The sequence below is a fragment of the Mycotypha africana genome (genome assembly GCF_025528875.1).
Source record: "Mycotypha africana strain NRRL 2978 chromosome Unknown BDF20scaffold_4, whole genome shotgun sequence".
NCBI lineage: Eukaryota > Fungi > Mucoromycota > Mucoromycetes > Mucorales > Mycotyphaceae > Mycotypha > Mycotypha africana.
In genome coordinates this window covers 1750890-1773351 of record NW_026515728.1, presented here as the reverse complement: position 1 = coordinate 1773351, position 22462 = coordinate 1750890, and the positions used below count along the sequence as shown (strand labels likewise).

At 36.4% G+C, this 22462-nt stretch overlaps 6 protein-coding genes across 6 annotated transcripts; 4 read left to right on the top strand and 2 right to left on the bottom strand.

The window, feature by feature from the left end:
• Positions 1-220: 220 nt before the first annotated feature.
• BDF20DRAFT_912461 (uncharacterized protein) lies at positions 221-1770 on the bottom strand (the record flags this gene model as incomplete). The annotated part of the gene is made up of 4 exons (XM_053083958.1): positions 221-320; positions 381-458; positions 545-756; positions 850-1770. The coding sequence occupies 4 exons, from the start codon at positions 1768-1770 to the stop codon at positions 221-223; spliced, it is 1311 nt and encodes a 436-aa protein (XP_052937502.1).
• A 2526-nt stretch (positions 1771-4296) lies between these two features.
• On the top strand, positions 4297-5002 carry BDF20DRAFT_865986 (uncharacterized protein; the record flags this gene model as incomplete). The annotated part of the gene is made up of 1 exon (XM_053080816.1): positions 4297-5002. A coding segment is annotated over one exon (469 nt), but the record flags the coding sequence as incomplete, so codon positions are not given.
• A 638-nt stretch (positions 5003-5640) lies between these two features.
• Positions 5641-6900, top strand: BDF20DRAFT_834912 (mitotic checkpoint regulator, MAD2B-interacting-domain-containing protein; the record flags this gene model as incomplete). Its single annotated transcript, XM_053078782.1, has 3 exons — positions 5641-6450; positions 6520-6663; positions 6745-6900. The coding sequence occupies 3 exons, from the start codon at positions 5641-5643 to the stop codon at positions 6898-6900; spliced, it is 1110 nt and encodes a 369-aa protein (XP_052937500.1).
• Positions 6901-7907: 1007 nt separating this feature from the next.
• On the bottom strand, positions 7908-10646 carry BDF20DRAFT_912459 (S-adenosyl-L-methionine-dependent methyltransferase; the record flags this gene model as incomplete). The annotated part of the gene is made up of 6 exons (XM_053083957.1): positions 7908-9634; positions 9726-9885; positions 9967-10177; positions 10273-10367; positions 10445-10531; positions 10605-10646. 6 exons carry the CDS (start codon positions 10644-10646, stop codon positions 7908-7910), a joined length of 2322 nt encoding a protein of 773 aa, XP_052937499.1.
• A 4208-nt stretch (positions 10647-14854) lies between these two features.
• On the top strand, positions 14855-18164 carry BDF20DRAFT_834908 (uncharacterized protein; the record flags this gene model as incomplete). Its single annotated transcript, XM_053078781.1, has 8 exons — positions 14855-14876; positions 15518-15652; positions 15761-15841; positions 16251-16302; positions 16646-16807; positions 16864-16942; positions 17010-17394; positions 17449-18164. 8 exons carry the CDS (start codon positions 14855-14857, stop codon positions 18162-18164), a joined length of 1632 nt encoding a protein of 543 aa, XP_052937498.1.
• Positions 18165-19956: 1792 nt separating this feature from the next.
• Positions 19957-22298, top strand: BDF20DRAFT_817846 (uncharacterized protein; the record flags this gene model as incomplete). Its single annotated transcript, XM_053077295.1, has 4 exons — positions 19957-20523; positions 20770-20850; positions 20928-21553; positions 21614-22298. The coding sequence occupies 4 exons, from the start codon at positions 19957-19959 to the stop codon at positions 22296-22298; spliced, it is 1959 nt and encodes a 652-aa protein (XP_052937497.1).
• Positions 22299-22462: the final 164 nt, after the last annotated feature.

Here is a 22462-nt window from a genome sequence, read left to right as displayed (position 1 = left end):
AGCAGCTAATACAATAAAAATAATCATAAGACGAATATGTAGTTAACTTACCACAGTATTGGCAAACATCAGGAAGTTTGTTTCATTAAAATTTATTGAATATTACGAATATAAAGCTTCTGAGCTATAAATATCATTAGATACCAATATTCGGTGGGAGATAGTAACAGATATCATAGATCAGTATATATCAAATGTTGAAAAAGCAACTGTGCAAGGACTAAAATTCTGTCCACAGAGCATCAAACTGAGCTTGGAATTCCTTGATACAGAGTGGTATATTGGTAACCATAATATTTTCCCTGTTTTTAAACCGAGCACTAAAAAAGGATATCAGTTTAATGTGATAGTTTTAGCTGTTACGGTAAATTGGTTCTTACCCCTTAGACCAGTTAAAACTGCCATTGATTAAGGTTGCACTATCAACAATAGCGAATTTATTGTGCATATAACCCGTTCTACAGTACAGCCGGGAACAAATTTGAAAGAAAAGCTTTAAGCAAATCTTTACGCTCTCTACTACTTTGGGCTTTGGGCTACTTACGTGTTATCTGTTTTAAATGGTATACCGTAAGATTCTGATAGTCTTTTAGCATCAGCACCTTTACCCGCTGCTTGCTGGTTATCTGTAATAATTCGGATGGCTACGTTACGTTTCTTGGCAGCTATCAATGCGTCAGCTACATCATCATCTGTAAAAGCGAATACGCATATATCGATCGTCTTTGTTGCTGAATTCAAGACTGAAATAAAAGCCTATAGCAATTGTGGGCGATTATTGTCACAAAGTTAACTTCTTTTTCAATGAATTCTTTTACCCACAACCTTTGCATTGGATGACCAACTTACATTGAAACTGTCAGAGGATGGGAAGAAGAAGGCTCTAGCGAAATATCCATTTAACAAAGCGGTCGATTTAGACGCAACTGGAGCATCAATTTGGTTAAAATATTTGACAACAGCTTTAGATCCAGCACCTTCTTTAAGCACAGGTAAAGTTGCTTCTGCTACCTTTCCTAACTTTGATGAAGGCGAAGGAGGGTCGACTTGCCCTTCATTTTTCTTTTTTCTCCGTTGCACTTTTTTCTTCGCCGCATCAGGGCTACCGCCATTAGCAACCACAGCTGTTTTTCTAACGGGCCTTGTCCTCTTTGGAACAACTGCCTCATCATCTGAAGGTATATAGTCGTCATCTGAAGCGCCGATAAGTTCATATCTTTCTCCATCATCCTCTTCCCATGAAACATCCGTTTCAGATTCATATTTCTGTCTAGTTTTCTTCTCTTCATTAGCTGTCTTTTTCTTATTGTCCGTATTACGGTTATTTTTTTTCTGTTGTTGTTGTGGTGCAGTAGACCTCTTCTTTTCAGTCGAGGTAGAAACTACCTCAATTGTAGGAGCAGTTTTCTCTGTATAGAATTTATTATTACCACTATTACCTGTTGTATCCTGGAGATCAAGTGCTGTAAAAACGCAGATTTCTAACCAATGGATTAGAGCGCGTTCACGATCCATACGGCAAGCCTTTGCTGCACTTTTGAACATGTCATTAATCATGCGCTTTGTATTGCTGGGGCTGTTGCTTTTTTTAGCTATCAGCTTCGATAATTCGTCTGTGGCACTTTTTTGCAAGCTTTGGCTTTCGTCAATGGTCAGTGATGACATCATGGTCTTATCGATGAATTGATTGAAGTTGTTGCATTTTAGATCAGAAATGGATAGAGAAGGCGGTTTTGGTACGCAGAAAAGCTGATATAGTTGATCTAACATGGTAATATGTTATCGAAGGTATACTTAATGAAATGATAGGAATATATATGTAGACAAAAATGTACGTATAATGTATGTGAATTTTGCTAATTGATAATATCAGGAATAAGAGATGAAGAAATTAAAAATGTTTTTCAAGCCTTTATTATCCTTCATACAGGTTCTAAAATAAATAGAATTGTTGTGTACCTTTTACCTGAAATAGACAGCGCTGCAAAAAGCAAGGAAAAAAAAAAACCGAAAAAAAAACGGAGTTCCTTAAAAAAGCTTAATGCTAAAAATCGACTTCACCACTTTTCGCTTTATGACAAAGCATGTAGCACTAAGATGTACACTATAGAGATAATGATCTTGAGTTTGTGCACTTACAAAAGAAGAATTGTAAGGAATAAATATGAGTATTTGATTCAAAATCTTCTATAAACAGATTAAATTAAAAACTGTAAATTTGAAGAAATCATCTCCATCACGACAGTTATCAAAAATAAAGAAAAAATCATTTCTGTTAGAATTCTGTCTCGCTTATTTGTTATAGAATTTACACTATGCATTACAAAGCATGCACTCTCTCCTTATCCAATTCCCGTGTTTAAATAATTCCTTTTTGTTGGTTAAGAGACAAAATCATGCATGACAAGTTTGGTGAGATAGCAACCATAATATTCAGGTACATACAAACTAGGCAAAAATGCATTCTTCCGCGGCCTATCTATATCTATTCAATAGGGCAGGTAACATCAAGTCTCATACAAAATTTCTCTTATTACTCTTTCACATATCCATTCAAATAAGTCTGGTTTACGGAGATATCCTTCTTTTTATAATGGCTAGAGTAATACGGTGGGTTCAGTTTCTTGTTGTAAGTTGGTTGCTTTTTTTTTTTATAGGGAAGTGGGTCTTTTAGAAGTTTTCTCGCCCAGTAAAGAACCTTAATCCACCTCCAACCTCGCATGTAAACTGGGGCGGTAGCGTTCCGGTCCCGGTCTTTTGGATATTGTGTTTGTGAAAGCACTTAACCCACCTATTGCGATCCCCCATGTAAACTGGGGCGGCGGCGTCCGGGTGCGAGGGTGGCTATTTGACAACCTACACGTGGTGCCGCCTGTTGAGTCTTTATGCTTATAGTTGTAAGGATGAGCCAATCTGTCATACAAATTTTTTTTATATATTTTTTTAGATAATAAAAGAGTACCTTTTTATTTTGTCGTTATCATGCTTGGCTAAATGAAAACTGTTTTAATTGTATTTGTCATTTTTTGTGTCCGTGTCTAGATTTTTGAAGCAGTTCAGCAGCAGAAAAAGATAAATAAGTTTTCATGTTAGGCAGTCTGTACGTTTTGGTGGATCTTTTCAAATAAGTTTCTGATACATTATCACTGCCTTGTAACAGACAAATTTTATTTTCATTGCAAAAGTTGAAATTAATGGGGTAGTTTGATATTTGAGGTTATTTTTAGTTGTGAACGTGACTTATAATTGATATAAACTGTAAGGTGAAATGAGTCTCCTTTAGTCCTTTTATTATACACTGAAAATCACGGCAAACTGAATGTTTGCAAAATTAATAATTCTCAGCCAGTAATATTGTAGCATTATAATATACGCATAATTAGAAATACAAGATGACGCGTTACAAGTGTTATCGTGATTCTTATGACCATAATAACGTGTCAAATGTTTGAAGGTGTGTTTAATTCGTCTTTATATATTATAGGAGGTATGGAAATGCTACAAAAGAAGAGCATCAATCACTACTAAATAAGGCTCGCGATTATAAAAAAAAAGAGATTTAGATCCGAAGTGTCTAGTTACTCTCATTTTCATCCCGGTTTGTCATGGTATGACTTATAACGAACCAAAAAAAGGGAAAAAAAGACAACAGACACCAGATACACCGGATACAGTGAGGAAAGAAAAAAAAAAAAAAAAAAAACGAGTAGATATATAGCAGGAATCTATACCGTTTCCTTTGTTTATGTTACATGTGTTCGCGTTGTATACATGTAAAATAGGGACATCATCATAAGATGGAAAATTCACATAATCCACCCACGTAAACCCACCACAGAAACCCACCACATAACCCACATAATCCACTACAGAACCCCACATAAAATATGTGGTGGGTTATGTGAAATTATATGGGAGGGGTTATGTGGTAGATTATGCAATCCATTATATGAGATTCTTTTCTTTAACGCAACTATTACAACTTTAAGCATAAGAACCCGGAATAGTCCATATGACAACACCAGCTTCTTGTAATTCTCCAAGCGATGCAGCCTTACTCCAGCGAGATGCAGCGGTGCCGCGAGAAGGGTGGAGTGTGCGGAAATGCGTTTCATTTTTTATCAGCTGTATAAAATGTTTGTTTTCAAGTCTTGTTTCAAAACCCCCGTGATGCAAATGTCATGCAGCTACGAAGCCATCACATAGTAATTATGCTTAAATAAATAAATTGAAAATATTATACAAGAGGTTTTTAATTAATACATACTTTTAATTTAAAAAACTGAAATATATTATAAAATGTCGAAACCTACTTATGAAAATGTTCTTATCAAAGCTGTTGGTCAAGATAACTATTGGTTTTCTAGTTCAGAAGGAAACAGTGCTGGAGATTTCTATTGGTTATGTAGAGGAAATAACACAAATTGCAGATTTGATATATTTGAAGATAATGATGATGTTGTTAGAATAAGAAGACATTGGGGAGGCGCTTGGTTAGACTGGAATAATACACATAAACATTTGGCTTTTTATCCAGCATCTGGTAACTTTAAAATAATATGGAATGAGGATAAAACATCTTTCAAATTATCAATGGGCGGATATAAAGTATATAATTCTAGTCAACCAAACGGTAATGACTGTTGGTATGTAAAAGTAGGTTCCGATTATTATACAGATTTTGAAATAGTTTATAAAAAAATAAGCAGATATTATTTAAACAAAAGACTTTGTTGTGATTTGGTTACAGTTTACTTTTTAACATTGAAATAAATTTGATTTTTTTGCTAGCCATTTGGTTACAGTTTACTTTTTGAAGTAGCTTGTATTACATAATATTAATTTTCAAAGCCCAATGGACGCGAGATATTAAACTTATCTAAATTGCCCGGGGCAGCTCCAAAGGCTGAGTAGTATCTAAAAACTCCTTAGGGCTAAGGGTAAAAAGGATTATGGACTAAAGGGTTGGGGGAGGGGAAGAGGGTAACCAGTCGAGCAATAGGTGCACTAACCGAGGAGTTGTAGGCGGCTCTCGAGAGTGGTGTAAGTAGTCGAGTTCAAACAAGATGTGACAAAGTGCTGGCCATAGAAAATGCCAGTTTTGTATTTGGGATGGGTTTTTGATCGGATATGTTTTGATCGCATATGTAGGAAGACGGTTGAGGACATAAGATATGGGATCACAGACTGATGGGGGGGAAATCGTAGGCGGTGGTGCATGTTTAAACAGGAGATAGCGTGGGACTTTGTAAGTAATGACGAAGGATGTTTAAGGCAATAGGTTTGATAGCCTCCAGGAAGCCAACCCAAACGCCATCGGATACATCGGCTGCGTTCATTAGTTGAAAGGATCGGGTCGGTAATCTAATCGAGAACGGCATTGAGAGATCAGTTTAGAGTTGGGGCTGTTCCATATGTGAAGGAGGCTAGTACGGAAGTTAGCGATACAGCGTCGCAGAGCAGCTGATGAAAAAAGAGCAAAGCTGCGATATAACTGGATGCAATAAAATTCTTCGTCTAAATCTGTATTTTGAAGGGGTTCTAGGACCGTTTTGGGGAATTTTTTTTTTTCTTGATTTGCATAATTACCTTTAATATCACCTTTTAAACAACTGGACAGCAAAAGACTTACGCTACGTTATGTCTCTAGTAAATTACGACAGCAGTTCTGATTCTGAGTCTTCTGATGCTGAATCAACATCTCAGACAACAACGATTTCCACTACTATATCCTCCAGCTCTACAGCAACAAAAAGAAGTTTGTCCAGTCTCTTGCCACCGCCGACAAAGAAAAAGACAGTTTATGTTGATCTTCCTAAATTAACCAACGATCATGCCGACGAAGATGAGCCGAAAGTAAAACGGACAAAGATAACAACTGGTCTAAGCCTAGCAGACCTCTTGCCCAAACCAAAGAATACGCCACTGACCAAAAATAGTACTCATATTGTTCCTGTTACAAAAACAACGACGGATGAAGCATTTGTACCATACGCCTTGGCCAAAAAAATGAGAGAGAAAGGCAAAGCTATAGCAAAAGATAATGAAAACGATAATTTAGCAACAAAGCACAACTATAGCGAAGCTACAGTAGAACCTGTTGAAAGAACAGCAGTTGAGGAAGAAAAACAAAATGATGCAGAAACGGAAGATACCACAGCTGTTACTGGTTTCACAGGGTCCTTTTTTAAAGTGGGCAAAGAGCTAAAAGAGAAAGAACCTTTGATGGTAAAATCAACCAAGCCAAAAATGCCAACACTAGAACCAACAATCACTGTTCAGAAACCGAGCGAAGACCAAATTGAGCAATATAATGAGCCAGTGATAACAGCGGCAGATGCATATGCTTATGATCCAAATGCCATGTATTCTGCCGATCCAAACGTATATTATCAATACCAACAGCAAGAAGGGTATGAAGGGGATCCCAATAATGGCAATGATATTGATGTAAGCCAAGATTTTGTCCTTACTCGCCCTTCAATTCAGGATGGTATTCTAATGCAATATTTATAATAGTTGGAGAGATTACTAGGCAGGAAAGCGAAAGGGGAAAGCAATATTCAGTTTAAAACCATCAATCAACAAGATATTTTACCTTCTGAAGAATGGAGAGCCGCCCAGACTCTTACCCAAGCTCCCAAATTCCACACCGGCCCTGCTGTAAGTCTCCATAATTGTGGTTTCTTTTCTTTTTTTTTTGTGTCAAGTGAGCGTTCTGATTTGACACAATTGTTTAAATAGATGAGTGTAAGTAAGCTTCAGTCAAAGAAAAACAATATTATGGCTTTAGCAGCACATGCCGTGAACAATCAAGAAAGATTAGACGAGATGTTCGCTGCTAATAAACGGACAAAGCGAGACGCTTCAAAGAAATACGGTAAAAGCAGAAGTGTATAATAACGAAGGTTTAACGAACGGCGATCTTATACAAACTTTTACTTCATCATTAGGTTTTTAACCGATACAGCTAGTTGAAAATTATTAGCCAAACGCGCCTTGTATTATATCAGCTTAAGGGGAGGAGGAGGGTATAGGTGGCATTTGACAATAAAATAGCGGAAGCGGAAGCAGTGCAGAATAAACAGAAAGTAGGTGTAAAGCACTAAGATGGAACGGTAACATTGATGAAAGGATTTCAGGGGCTCTCTTGTTTTTTCATTGTCGTTTCCTGGTTTGTTTTTTTCGTTCCTGAAAATTGAAGCCAGTAAGAATGCGTTATTTCTTTGATTATAATGGCATGCTTTATATCGAAGATATGGTCTGATTTGTACTCATATAAAGTAAGAGTTGTGAAAATGCTGCATTATCAAGTAGTGACTCTAACAATGAAGTTTATTATACTATCATCATCGAGTACTACCTTATTATTTTAATCTTCGCTAACTATCTTCAATCATATTATTCGCTTAAATAACCGTACTTCAGACGACTCTTATCAATCAGAACAAACAATCAGATAGACATCAATTAGACATAATTTATGTGCCAAAGACTGAAGTATCTTTATTGAGGTATAGTATAATTTAGATCAGAAATTCATTATCAAGACTGATTTGATATTGCAACTATGTATCTGATCATTACAATGTCTTGCCCGTTGTGCTTGTTGTGTAGTGGAAAATATTTCCTGTGTTGATATAAATAAACTGAAGTAAAAAAGCATTGATACCATTTGCTGGACTGTAATATATTGTAACGTAAGTTCCTCTTACAACCATATGCAGGGAAAGAAAGGCTGTTTTCGTTTCGTACAGTTTTGTATTGCATTTAATCAAATTGCTCATGGATAACATGTTAAGAAATAAAATGATTACGGATTATCAAGAAGGATGAATAAAATGGATGAATGTATCACAGAATTTGGCCCAAAATTTAGATCGTAATATTAGAACGCAATTACACTTTTATTGTTGCTTTTCTTCGCTTACTGTTGTAACAGCAGTAGCTGCAGCAGCTGCAGCATCGCGTTCATCACGGAGTGCTTGATTTTCAGAAGATCTTTCTATAAGATGTTGAGGTGTGGATCCGGGTATGATGCCAAAGATACGCTGACATAATGCTCTTTTATCGATTTTATGAAGCAAAACGTTGAGGGAGTTTCTTCCTTTCCAAACAGGTAAAATGAGAGGTGCAGAGAAATGATGATTCTCACTTTCTTCTGCTGTTGTTCCTTTGGTAGGATCGATATGGGCAATACAACTACCCATGGTTAATGCATTCAATTCAGCGCGTACATGCTCAGGAAATTCGTCGATGATAGGAAAGGCTTCTACTAACAGAACTTTAAGAGTATCCATACCAATAATGATACGACGTTTGTCACTCAAGACATCATTGAGAATGGGAAGTCCTTCAGACGTTAAACGGAAAGGGCAAGCACCGCCTTCATCCATGCTAGGTGAAGATTGACGAACGAATAAACGAACACCAGTATTAACAATTTGAAGACGAGGGAAATCTTGAGCTTGTAAGACCCGCTTCACAGCACTAGAGACGAAATAAAGACTACGGCCTTTAGCATTATTATCAGATCGTAAAAGGAACTGGTCGCGAGGGAATTTAGCATCCAAACCGTAGAAGTCAGTAATAATGTCAAAATCGGGCGAATCAGGATGCATGAGTTCAAAAGGTGCTTCTTTGATACCAGGGACATCCTTCTTGGGTTTTCCTTCATAAGGTTTAACAAAATCATCCTCTTCTTCGTCCTTTTCTTCTTGTGCATTCGTACTATCCGTCTTGGCCTTTTTAGATGGCAAGTCTTCAGTATCACTGCTCTGACTACCACGTTTCGAAGGAGTCACTTCTTCACCTACATTATCATCATCCATGGCCGTTTTTTCTTCTTCTTCCTGTTCTTTTTTCTCAGCTTCTTTAACCTCTTTTTCGGTTACTTCTTGACCCAGTTGTCTGGCCAGCTTCAATCGATCTGCAGGTGTCAAAGGACCCACCTTTTCAAAAACAGCTACAAAAAATCCACCTGTATCCTGTAGGTGAGGATAGATACGGAGACAACGCTCCAAATGCATCTCTTTCGCTTCTTCGGCTGTAGGAGGGAATACCGTGGTAGGGAATTTGCGACGATGTTTTTCATCAAGATCATCCAAAGAGTTTATAAAGCGTTTACCATCTCTGGTTGAGACTTTCCACGTATGCAAACCAGGCTTTCGCTTGAGTTCTGGTAAGGAACTTGAGACATCCACTAAGCGAATAGCTCCCTTAGTTTGACGAAGGACTTCAGCAACAACAGCTTCATTCTCAATAGGATTGAATGAACAGGTGGAATAGACAATACGGCCGCCCATCTTTACAAGTTGACAACCACGACTAAAAATCTGCACTTGGGTAGTATGAAGTTGTAAAGCGTTGCCAGGAGACCACTCTCTCCAGATCTTTTCGTTTTTACGGATAGTACCATCTCCACTGCAAGGAACATCACAAAGAACACGATCAAACTGCCAAGGTAGACAGTTTCTGGTGTTAATCTCACTGTCGTCCATAGGAACGTGAAGGTTGGGGAAATGAGCGCCATCATGATTGGTGGCCATGAAGCAGGGTGATTGCAATCTTTTTGACTGATGAACTAACATATGGCTACGTTTATAGTCAGCATCATTTGCAACTACCAAACCAGCTATAATTTAGAATCAGCAAATGAATATATCAGTAAAAATCAGTTTTTTCTCGTATTTTCTAATGAATGTTAATTAAGCTTCCATGCTTACTTGGCATTTCGTTCAACTTGTCATTGGAGTGCACTGCTTCGATAATTTGCGCTGTTTTGGAGCCAGGTGCGGCACACATATCCAATACCCATTGATGAGGTTTAATATCCATCAAAAGAGGTGGGACCATACTCACTGCTTCTTGCCTACTGATATTACCCTATCAATTTATCACACACACACACAAATATTGTAAGTATACAAATAGACCAACTGTTGATTTAAGCAGTCCTTAACTTACAGCTTCAGTTTCTGCTACAATAAATCGATGGAATTTTTGAAATTCAGGTGATTTACGGATAACAAGTCTGGGTGCATTGACTTGCCAACCAAGGTTTTCAGGATACCAAGGTAGTGGTTTTGGTGGTTCGATTTTAACATCATCAATCACAATATTTTGCATACTGGGAACGTACGTTTCTTGCACTACTTTTAGGATCTCCATAGCAGCACTAATGAAGCGAGAATTTGTGAAATTTTAGCAAGCTTAACGCATTGTATACGAAACAGAGACATCTCCTTGAGCCCTACATACACACACACTTACGCTCTGCTACCAGTAATTCTGAAGGTACTGGGAAGAATGGTTTTGATATGGGAGTAGAACTCTTCAAACTCTTCAGGTGATAGAATATTTTGTTGCTATTAACATAATTGTTCAGTATAGCTGATACTCTTTCTACGTTAACAGGAAGGTTGTTAATTTTTCTGAGCTTTACTTGATAATAGTTCTTGAAGTTGGCGTTGTCTCTTTGAATTTCTGCATAGGAACCTTTAGCGTCATCAGATCGTTTGCCATTTTCAGACTTTGAAATGTAAGGATCAGAATAACTATTTCCTATTTTATTTTTGACGATCTACGATGCGTGAGTTTCTCACCTTATTGCGGTTGGCACCACGCTTTTTTCGACTATAGGCCATATTAACGATCTACAAATGTTCAATCCAATAATTTAAAGATCAAGTTTTTTTTTTTTTTTGGCTTTAACACATGTTTTTTGTTCGATTTATCAATTTTCGCTCTCAGTGCCCAAGTACGGTCACCTTTTTTTCACACTTGGGAAAATAAACTCAATTCTCAATCAACTACTTGGCCTCGCATTTTATCAATCAACTTAATATCATTTGGACCTCGCTTTGGGACTCTATAAAAATGGCGCTTTCTCTGAAGTTTAAGAGTTTTACAGTATTATAGCCTATACAAATACGTTATAGAAGGTTCAGGAGCAGTCGTTAAATAGTATTCAAGGATAAGACATATAGCTTGTATTTATCAATGAGCTGCTGCTAAATCAAAGCCTCTCTCGGCGACGGATGAGCTTATTAAGTTTTTATTCTCTAATGAAAAATTTGTACTAATCATTCTTTCCATATAGTACATTGGCTGCATTGATGAGTCCTATAGCTTATCTAGGCTGTAACATCTCTTTAAATAGAGAAGAAGCATGCTTCATGTTGAACTTTTAATCACTTTTTCACTGTGATTATATAACTTTGATTTAAATTGGCTCCCTTTTAGCTCAAAACTGATAAATGTATGTTTGTGTAATAAATACACATGTTTGATCTTTTTTGTGCTGATTACCTTGTAGTAATTGAATACTAATAAAAAGCCAATAATCTTTGTTTTTAAGTTAGCACATTCTATGTAACTTCGTAAAATATTCAACATAATCAAAGATAATTGAGTGCGTCTATCACAAAGAATAAATACATTCCTTTATATGTAAATTTGTTGATATAAAAATACGGTTTCGAATTATACAAACATATTTTTATTAACACCAGGAAGTCGATACTTTCAGATCGGGATATCCAGGTATGTACTCGTCTTTGATTTTTTTTAGTATACAGCCCTTTTCGTTAAAATTGATGGTGGAGTGTGCAACGCCCACACTTGAGAAGCAGACGTTTCTGCCAAGGCGAAACAAAACCAAAAGAGATTTTTGACGCTGTGCTGAGCTAAGCTATCCAGTAGATTGCAATGAATATGAATGTGTATTTTATAAAGTTTATTATTTATATAAATTACATCGTTTTAATTGATATATATATATATACTACTTAAAGAACATACATGTCTGAATAATAATTATACGTTGTATCAATCTTTCAATAATTTTTTTATGGGAATAATTGAGTTTATGGTATTAGGGACAATGTTCTTTAGTTAATTGAATTGGTCGATCGCGGTCTTCTATTTTATGAACTGAAAGACCTTGTTTCATGACATACAGTCGATCTTTTCTCATGATCGGGGTATATTTGAAACTGTCGTTAATGATAGTATATATAAAGTCGTAATAGCGTTTGACTGTTGAGTGCGGGTATTTTAGGTAATAATGAAAGCAATACCGCTCTACAGCTAGTGTTGCATGCGGTTGTTGATGAATAAGTTTTATGATGGTATCTTTCGGGGTATCGGGTGTGATGAAGGGTATCAAGTATTTGAGACGTCGTCTATGGGTATCGTTTTGTTGTTTGGTCATGCGTCTAAAATTTTAAATGGGGTATTGAGATAACGAGCTTCGTACTGATAATTGGTATCTTTTGGATGCCTTAAGAAAATATTAGTGGTAGAATATTCTTCCAATATTCGTCAAAAATCAGGACAACTGCCTCCTGTGCAGAACAGAATCCCCAACCAAAGTTTCGTATCAGAGAAAACATTTGCTTGACATAGAAGTCAGAGGTATCGTTGGAGGTATGTACAATATAGCTTTCTCTGATAGACAAGTTCCAACTCGGTACTTGGGTGTTCTTGCCCTTATTCTATCGAAAGCCGACCCAATGTATGGTGCTGGTAATGCTGCTGTTGATAGTCGTGGTGCTATTAGTCCAATTGGGTATATTGCTGATAAGCTTGTAGTCGGGGAAAAATTTCTGTAAAACAGCATCTTGAAAGGTATAAGTACATTCCTTCATATTGTTGGTATATAGAAATAGGTTGGGTACAACGTACCGTCTTCCCATTTCAGCACCCTTTTGACATTACTTAGTACGAATCTGCAACAGCTTGCTGCTATGTAGCTACAAATACGCTCAACACTTGAGAAATAAGGCTCTAATTAGAGATAGGAATAGCTGATGAATCATCAGACATTTTATGGAAGATTGTATTGGAGTCGTTTGAAATAATACACTTTTAAAATTTTTTAATGTGGCATGTACGTCATCAACTATTTTCAACAGGCGCTTAACTGTATGTGATTTAGTGTGTACAACAGCTTCTCACCTATAGATGTTAGAAAATTGCAGCAGAACAGTAATTTAGACGAACAAAAGGGGATATAAAAGAATAGAGAACCTGCCTCTTTTTCGCTCAAATGGTGGACTAGGTCAATATGGAGGACGAAATCAATAAATATTTATAAAAAGTGGCACCAAACAATCAAAGATGATGAATTTTGGTCGATTTGAGTGCTATCGTTTTTACATATAGAAGTACCTATAAATCTCAATATCATATAGATATAATGTATCTATAATGTTATAAAACTGTAGAAAGTCTTAAACTGCAGAAAAAGTGACATCTTTATGGAGGCCCTCCCTAAGCGAGGTTTAAACGCAATCAAGTTGATTGACAAAATGCGAGGTCCGTGGCATCAAAGATATAAGTAGTTGATCGAGTGAGCGTCAGTACTGGATCGTGTTTGAGAGCACGACGACCAGCAAATACTGCAAAGCGGTTCAAAAACAATGACAATGAAAAGCGCAAAAATGTTGGTTAAAGATTGTTCATTATTTCGCTTGCCTTTATAAACTGAAGGGCAAATACATTTATTAAATCACTAAATTAATATTTTGCAGACGCCTGAAGCTTAACTGCTAGTTCATTCTAAGGCATTTATACGTACAGAGATGAAAGGTAAGGGATTATAATACTTGTAATTATATGTACAGAAAATTAATATTGAAAAGTATGGATATAATCGAATGTAATGAGAGGAAGGGGTGGGAGGGGCTAGTATGTGTTTTGAATTGTACAGCTTGTCTACTATATAACAGTGACCGCTTAAAAGAAGATTATACATTTATATACAGTAAGGCATAGATCTTTGTCGCTGTGTTACTGAGTTGGACGATAGATTCAAATTGTTGATCAGCACATCTAAGTCCTGATCTTTGTTCTTTTGCTTTATATGTTGCAGATCATCTTGAGAATCCGAAAGGTCTAGAGCATAGGGGTGTACTGTTGTTGTTGAAGGCGCTAACATGATATTTTCCAATGGATGGAAAGAAGAACATTCCTGTATGAGGTTAAAGTTTTTTGGAATACTGTTATATGCATTTGAGATATTGTATTTTGATCGCCGTAATGATTGTATTTCATCCCCTCCTTCTACTGCCGTTATATCAATATTAGTAATATTGTTGTTGCTGATGGTTGTCGGCTTATTATCATCATTGAGTGATAAGTTGGTGAATCCTGTTTCTAAAGATTGACTACAGTTTTTGGACATATTGATGAAGTGTAATTATTGATTTGACATGGAAAACAAAAGCTTAATAGCAGCAGCTTTCCCCTTTTATTTAGCCGACGGAATCTTGGAGGCTTCCCTAAAAATTCGAGACTTCTTGCTAAACTACCAATCAAAAGCTTTAGGCAGTTTGAACAATTAGGGAAAAAAAAAAAGATTTTAAGCCTTTTGTTTATAACCAATGATAAACTCCCAATGACCCTTTTTTAGTTTGGCACCAGTATGCATATTCTAGGCACAGAAAGTTTAAGTAACGTCATTGATTGATTACTCGGATTGGGTAGATCGATGAATGAGGTCTTTTGTGCATATGCATTTAGCGTAAGTTTCATCCTCCAGAGAAATGTCTATAAAGCAGCTTCGAAAATTGGTATAATCCTTTCAACATTGATATTACAGTACTCGCTGATGGTTAACATTTCAACGAAGCATATCCACATACTTCTTGCCATAAATAGATTCTCTTTTCCTTCCCTCCGCACCTTAATTGTTAAAAATCAGCTAAATGTTCAAAATCAGGCAGCAAAAGCAGCTTGCTTACGGCTTGCAAATATATTTCAACCTGTCATATTGCCACTGTGAAGGAATTGGAATCAATCATACAATTCACCATAGAAAGAATGTTTTGGTTGGCTGTGCCCAGTGATTATGGGAATCGAATATGATAATGGTAAGCTTGACCATGTTAATGTTAAACGATTGTCAAATTTTTTATATCAATCCGCGATATTTCGACCTTTTATTACAGCTACTGCATAAGGGCATTTATGAGGATTAGATTCAAATAACATATGGCAGTATCTGAGTAGGTTTTAAGTTTGGAGATCAATTTGAAGATGCTACTCACTTAATAAGAGCAATGGAAGACAGACTTACAACATGAACTACGAGAAGTTATAGAACACGAGATCGTATATTATGGGCATATATATTTTTCAGGAACAGACTTTTTTTTTCTACGCAAGTTAAATGAAAAATGTTCCGAACTTATTGATAATTAAGCTTAACAGCACCCATTATATACAACTGGAGACATTCGACTAGTTTCAACTTGTACGAAAAGCCCAAATCTGAGCGGGATTATTAATTACTCTTACGAGGATATTTGCCTGGTTTGACAGAAAAAGCAATGAAACTTAATGTGCATGTTTGTACTGTGGGAATAGTCGAAAAGTAACCAGAAGAACAATTATGTTTTTTAGAGTAAACAAATTATGAGAAAGTAAAGTAAATTATGAATTGCTTGATTGTCATAGATAAGCGACCACTTATAATATTCCCTCAGTACAATATGGTTAGAAGTTATTTTAGGCATCTACTGCACATCTAGTAGACGTGTTGGCTACATTATTCGGGAAAGACATACGGGCAAGATGATATATGGCATGAATTCAGATGTAAGATTTACACTTCAAAAATGGCGGAAGTCTATGTTCGTTCTGAATGGTACTGGGGTGTTGAAGACATAGCAGTCTTAACAAACTGATTGTAAGTTTTGCTCAGATATGCATAAGCTCACAATAAGAGCATAAGTCTACCAATTTTTCTTTAAAGAAAAGCATACTATCAACAAATTGTCAAACTATGCAGATTATACTTTTTATGAGCTTTATCGAAACTTTTCTAGTAGAAAAAGTAGGTGTAAAGCTATGCTCTTCAAATGGGTTTCTATCAGAATCAAGTTTAAAGAAGTGCGTTCTTTTTCTCTCTCCCTCTCTCCCATGACATTTTACGCATGCATGTACTTGATCGTTGTTGAGTATGTTAATTAATAGTTGATTTATGTAATCGCACCGTATTTATCGCCTATTTTTAAATCACTGCACATTTGAAGCATTTTCACCTTGCATTCCGTTTTTATCTGATTGTTTTTTTTTTTCTTTTTTTTTTTTTTTTTTTTTTTACACTCCCTTTTTCGTTATACCTTACTATTGATGGGTATATCGATCATAACTGCAATTTTTAAATTTATTGATATACTCTGATAGAATCTCCATGCAATCAATTTCAACTAACGGGATATTATTTCATTTCAATTACATAGTTGTAGTAAGATTAGTAAAGAAACGTCTAATTTCATGCCACCGTAACATAAAGTAAATAAGCTAAAATCACGGGCTATTTCATTTTCTTTTTATATGTATTTGTGTGGAGGTGGGGTAAAATTAAGTCATAGTATGAATAAAGGGGGTCCTTCCATCTCTATATTACTGCCTGTGCAGAATTTTTTGCACAGTTTCAAATAATATTTGAAAAATTCAATTATATCCCTTTTCATTAAACAGACTCATGGTAGATTGCTATGAACAAACCTATATTTTGTTATTCTATCTCTCACTATAAATCATTATTATTTACTTTCCTCTTTTTTTCCTGCTTTTTGGATTAAGACTCTGCAAAGATGCAAAACTTCGTTTCACTCACTATATTAATTCTTAGCCTGCTGGTGCTTCATCATACCCAACCTACACAATCGGCTGTAGTGACAATTCCATCAGTGAATGCTAGAAGAGTTTGTCACGGATCATTTATATTTTGTTCACCTTTATCAAATGATATTTGGTACCATAACAATCAATATGATTTCATCTGGAATGATAAGTAAGTTTTTTTATCATCTAATCGAGCATATTATGTATGACTGTAATGACTCGTAGATTAATAAGTGCTTATTCAATAGCAACACCTTTTTTCGAACGAATAACAATAACGTATGTGAGATATCGTATGGAAAAGGTGAAGGACTCGGAAGTTGCTTAGGCGACATTTTCTAACCAATTTTCATAAAAACGAACAATAACAGAACGTGATCAACTTTGATCTTCATATCTTGACCACCACAACAATAAACAATATTGAAAGAAGAACGTTAAAGTCATGGTTCAACCTGACCAATGCCAACAGCAACTCGTTATCGGTTCAAGTAACGGATGATTGGTTTCCGGCACCTTTGCCTCTAGTGTCGAATACCAGTGCGATGAACTTTGAAAATGGAAATAAAACTTGGAATACTATAGCATTTTTGAAGAGTCGTGACGGCAATATTAATGAATATGATCCCACATTTTCCGGTTCAAATATCTTGCTCAATCCTAATAACTATGTCAAATTCCAACTTGTTCGTAAAGTATTAAAAACAAAAACCGAAAACGAAAGTGATAGTGTTAGAGATAGGTACTACGTTTGTGGTTAAGTCAGGACTAATTGGCTATTTGAATCTGTAACTGTATATTGTGATGTAGAATCAACACCAATGTCATCATCAGTGGCTAATCTAGAGACGCTGAGCCAGAAATGGGTCTTGGCTATCATTATTTCGTCTATTCTGGTGGTTGTTATCGCTGTCTCCATCATGATTTGGCTCTACAGTAAGATGCAAAGACAAAAAAGACTTACAAGACAACAATCCCTGTTGTATCAACGTAAACAGCATGAAGATCCTCAACGACAACTTCATCAACAACAAGAACAAGAACAAACAATGCAACAGCTACAGCCAGGGCGGCAGCAACAAGAAGTTTCTCAACTGACGCGATCGCAAACAGATTACCTTAATTCAAAGCCAGTATCGTATGAAGGTGACGTTTTTCGTAGAAACCTAGCCCCCATCAAAAATAACTCCTTCTTGAGTACACCTGAGGCGAAGTTAATTGCTGATAAATTTCGTCAAGTCATGTCATCACCTTCTGAAGAAGACAGCAATTTAATGACATCTACCTCTTCTTCCTCGATGACTGAAAACAATAGCACTGATAAAAATAGCTCTAGTGAAGAAGATGAAGCAGTAGCCGTTAATCGACGACAATCGATGGCGTCAAAGTCCAACTCAAAGTCTAAAGCATCAGCGACAATGACAAAAGATGAAGTTGGTAAAGATACCCTAAAACATCGATTAAATTTTGATAAAGACTCTATTAATATCCCGCATTTTTCATCTGAAATTTATAGAGAAGACTAAGTAGATTGTATGTCTGTATGGTCCGACGAACTATTCCTTTGTTGTTGTAGTAATAATAGTTATTCCAATTTAATTTATTTAAAATTTTTGAACCTAAAAATAAATCCCTATTCTTTTGTACCCTGGAAATAGATCCATTGTCAATAAGAATTAAGGGCGGTGAGGGGAGCCAAAATGTGTCAGTTTTGTGGAGTAGAAAAGAGAACACAAATCGAAAGATTTGGGAAAGTCTAGGAAGCTAAACCTTTTTTTTTTTTCTTTTGAAAAGATGTGTATGTTGGTTCAATGCGTTTGTCAATGTGGGTTGCACATACAAAACGCACCCGAAACGGCGAACAACAGATAATGGGATGAGATTGAGTTGATCGCTGCCTTTTTTTTTTATTTAGAGAACACGTACATTTGTCCGTACGTCATTCTTTTCGAATGATTAATAATGTCACCTTCTACATTATAGCTTGCATTACTAACAGCTTGAACATAAAGAGCAGAAACTTCCAAAAAAACAAGCCAATTTTTTCCAAAAAGCTCACGTTACAGTACGCAAGCATGTCGAGGACAAATCTCCTTTGTTGCAATGACAAATTAAGCTTTCGGTGCAGATACAATAACAATAATATGCTTTATACTGATACGCCTGGAAGGGTTCTAGCGCACCGACCTTTATCATGTGGTTTGAAATAGGAAGTGATGTGGTTGTCGTACAGCGAAACAAATAAAAGGATGTGTGAGCGAAAGGTATGACAGAGCCAATAGGCACTGTGACAACACGAAAACTGTTTTTATGTGTACTACCATCATGACTATCCCATTGTTAAAGCATTATTACAAGCATATGAATCATGCGTATGTGTGTGTGCTAGTGCGTGTGCGTGGCCGAAGGAAAAGTGCTTCAGCGTATCACTCCTTTTACAGCCGAAGTCAATAAAAATTGCTACAAAAGAATGTTTTGATAAGTATACTTTATTTAGCAACCAGTATAGCCTTTTTAAGAATGAGTGCGCCTTCTCTAAGTTTCAATATACTATTTTATGGCTAAGCTAATAGACAATTGTTTGGAGCAGCTCTTATAACAAAATGATGTTTATCAATTTAATCGATGAAGACCAATAAAGGGAAAGAGTCCGACGGCTCGCTTTGGTCCCTTCTCTTTACTTTGTTATGCTATGTATACAATGAGAAAATTGAAGTATGACAATTCCGTTGTCAGAGTGTACATACTACGTATACTCAAGCCAGTTACCCTTTACTCTCTGCCTGTGAAACGAGATTTTCATGCACTTTTTCCCATTTTTAATATTTGTCATTGGTCAAAGCCCAAATGTTCTTCTAATTGTGCTTTTGAGAACAATAAGGGGCGATGGTCTTTTCCCCGATGATGATGAACTCAATAAGATAATAGTAAATAGCAACAGAAAAAATCGCAGATTAGGTACGAAATGTCAGGGTTGAGCTTTTAATTCCTGCTGTAAAGTAAAATAACTATAATGTCTTTATCTATTTGTTGGAGAAAGGCGTGCATTCAGATTGCAAAATGACGAGCTTAATTAAGTTTGAAATAAATAATAAAATAAAAGCATACAAGCTTTTTTTTTTGTATTTTTTTTTTTTTCTTTCCCTTTTCCTTTTCTATTCACATCATATTGCTGCGTTGCTGTTTAACATTAGGACGCCTATAAATTCTCTCCGTTTCCGCTGACCCCTTGATTCATAAAAAAGATCAGCTCCCTTTTTCTTCTAAATCCTCCTCCTCTTCTTTATCTCTCTCGCTTTCTGTCTCTGATATACAAGTATGCATATTCAAAACTTGCCTGCTGAACTGTTGAAAAAGATTTTATACCATGTCTCAACAACTAATGATTACACACTCGCTTCAACGAGTAATAGCAGCAGCACTTCTAGTAGTAATAGTAGTGCCATCAATTTATTGAACTGTGCATTGACTTGTAAGAATTGGAGTTACCCTTCACTTCAATTGCTATGGCACAAGCCCATCATTTCCAAACCTCAAACATGGCTTCAGGTCCAAAGGGTATTAATGAAACAACAACAATCGTCCTCTTACTGCAGTTACGGTCACTTTATTCGACGTCTCAATCTCTCCGCCGTTGCTGATTTCATAAGTGACGATACACTATATCTTCTCGTTAACTGCTGTCAACATCTAGATCGACTCACGCTGACAGGCTGTCATCATTTAACCAATAGAGGATTGCAAACCTTTCTATCCTTGCCATCAACAAGCTTACTGCTTAGTCATTTGTTATCATTGGACTTGTCTGATATTCCTCATCTATCAGACGAAACAGTAGCATTGATTGCGAATACATGTACAAAGTTACAAGGACTGAATCTCAGCGTTTTGATGAATAACAACGATTTCAATGGTAACAGCACGAATACTGCAAGTAGTAACAATAGTAATAACAGTACAAGCTCCAGTAGCAGTATAAGCAGCAGTAACATAAACGAGAATACCATTACCATCACAAGAAGACGGATATCTGCAGATGAGGAAGATGAGGAAGATGAGGAAAATGAGGACGGCGGTGGCGAAGATGAGGATGAAGCACTACAGTCAGCATCAAATAACGGAAAAGAAGAGGTTGCCTACGAAGAAGATATCTATGGAATAACCGATAAGAGTATCATTGAGTTAGCCAAAAATTGTAATGATTTGAGGAGAGTAAGTAACTATTTTTAGAAAAAAACAAAAAGGAGAGGATATAGGGAGAAGCTAATACAGCACTGTCTTTATATTAGATTCGATTATCCAATTGGCGATCTATCACAGATGCATCCGTCATTGCTCTGACTACCCATTGTCCATCACTGCTGGAAATCGATGTCGTTCATTGCTGCGTTACCAACCAATCCTTGCAAAGCATCTTTACACATTGCAAAGAGCTTCGAGAATTAAAACTTAATCATTGCTCTCAAATAACTGACGAAGGGTTTCTGCCTCTTGTGCTTCAGCAACAACCTGTTACGAATCTCTTTGCCCAGCTACGTATTTTGGAACTCACCAATCTCTCTTTTATTACTGATCAATCCATTGATTATATCACGCAAGCTGCACCCAAAATTCGGAATCTTGTTCTTAACAAATGTAGTCGTATCACGGATACAGCTGTCATGCACTACATAACACGCTTAGGTCATCAATTACATTATCTTCATTTAGGAAATTGTAAACATATCACCGATCAAGCTATCATACAACTGGTGGCTCATTGCCCGCGTATTCGTTATATTGATCTGACAAGTTGCCATCGATTGACAGATACAGCAGTAGTAGCGCTGTCTACTTTACAAAAGCTAAAACGTATCGGTCTCGTGAAATGTCATCGCATTACCAACCAAGCCATTTTTGCTTTGGCACGTTATCAGTCATCCAGTTCCATTACGACATCATCACAATCAGCATTATCCAATAGTCTTCAAAAAAGACATAAAAACAACACATCAACATCATCTTCTCTTGAACGCGTTCATCTCTCGTACTGCGAACAGTTAACTGTACCAGCCATTGCTACACTTATCTTACAATGTCGTCGTCTCACTCATCTCAGTCTTAGTTTTATACCAGCTATGCAGCAAGAGGAAGTAGGTCAAGAAATAGTGCAACGATTCTGTCGACCTCCTCCTAGAGAATATAATACACCAGAATTGCAAAGAACCTTTTGTGTTTTTAGCGGACATAAAGTATTTCATGAACTGAGAAAGTATTTTTTGACAAGACAGCAACAGCATCATAGATCTGAATATTACCATCAATATCATTATCAGCAACAACAACAACAGCAGCAGCTAGCAATTACATCAAGTATGAGAATGTTACACTTATCATCCTCAACTGCTGCTACGACTATGACTACTACCAATACTACTGCTAGTTTTGGCATAAACAATTATCGTCATGAGGGAGGAAACTTTACAGCAGTTGGAGCAGAAGAAGTTGGTAACACTATTCATCATAACGATAGTGGAGATCTGTATAGAAATGCTTATGCAGGAGGAAGAGTAGTTTATCAATATCAACATGCTGAAAGAAGAAGGCTTCCCCAACCACAACAACAACATCAGCAAGTAAATGAAGTGACGGTTGGCTTGGAAAGAACGTCCATTATTTAAATACTGAATACCCCCTTCTCCGCAAATATCTTTCTACTGACTTAAATATATACATATATATATGTATATACTATACCATATTGCTCTTACCATATATATCTCACTACATACAAAAATATATCATTTGAAACTTCTTTGATGATTTTTAGTTTTTAATTGATTTA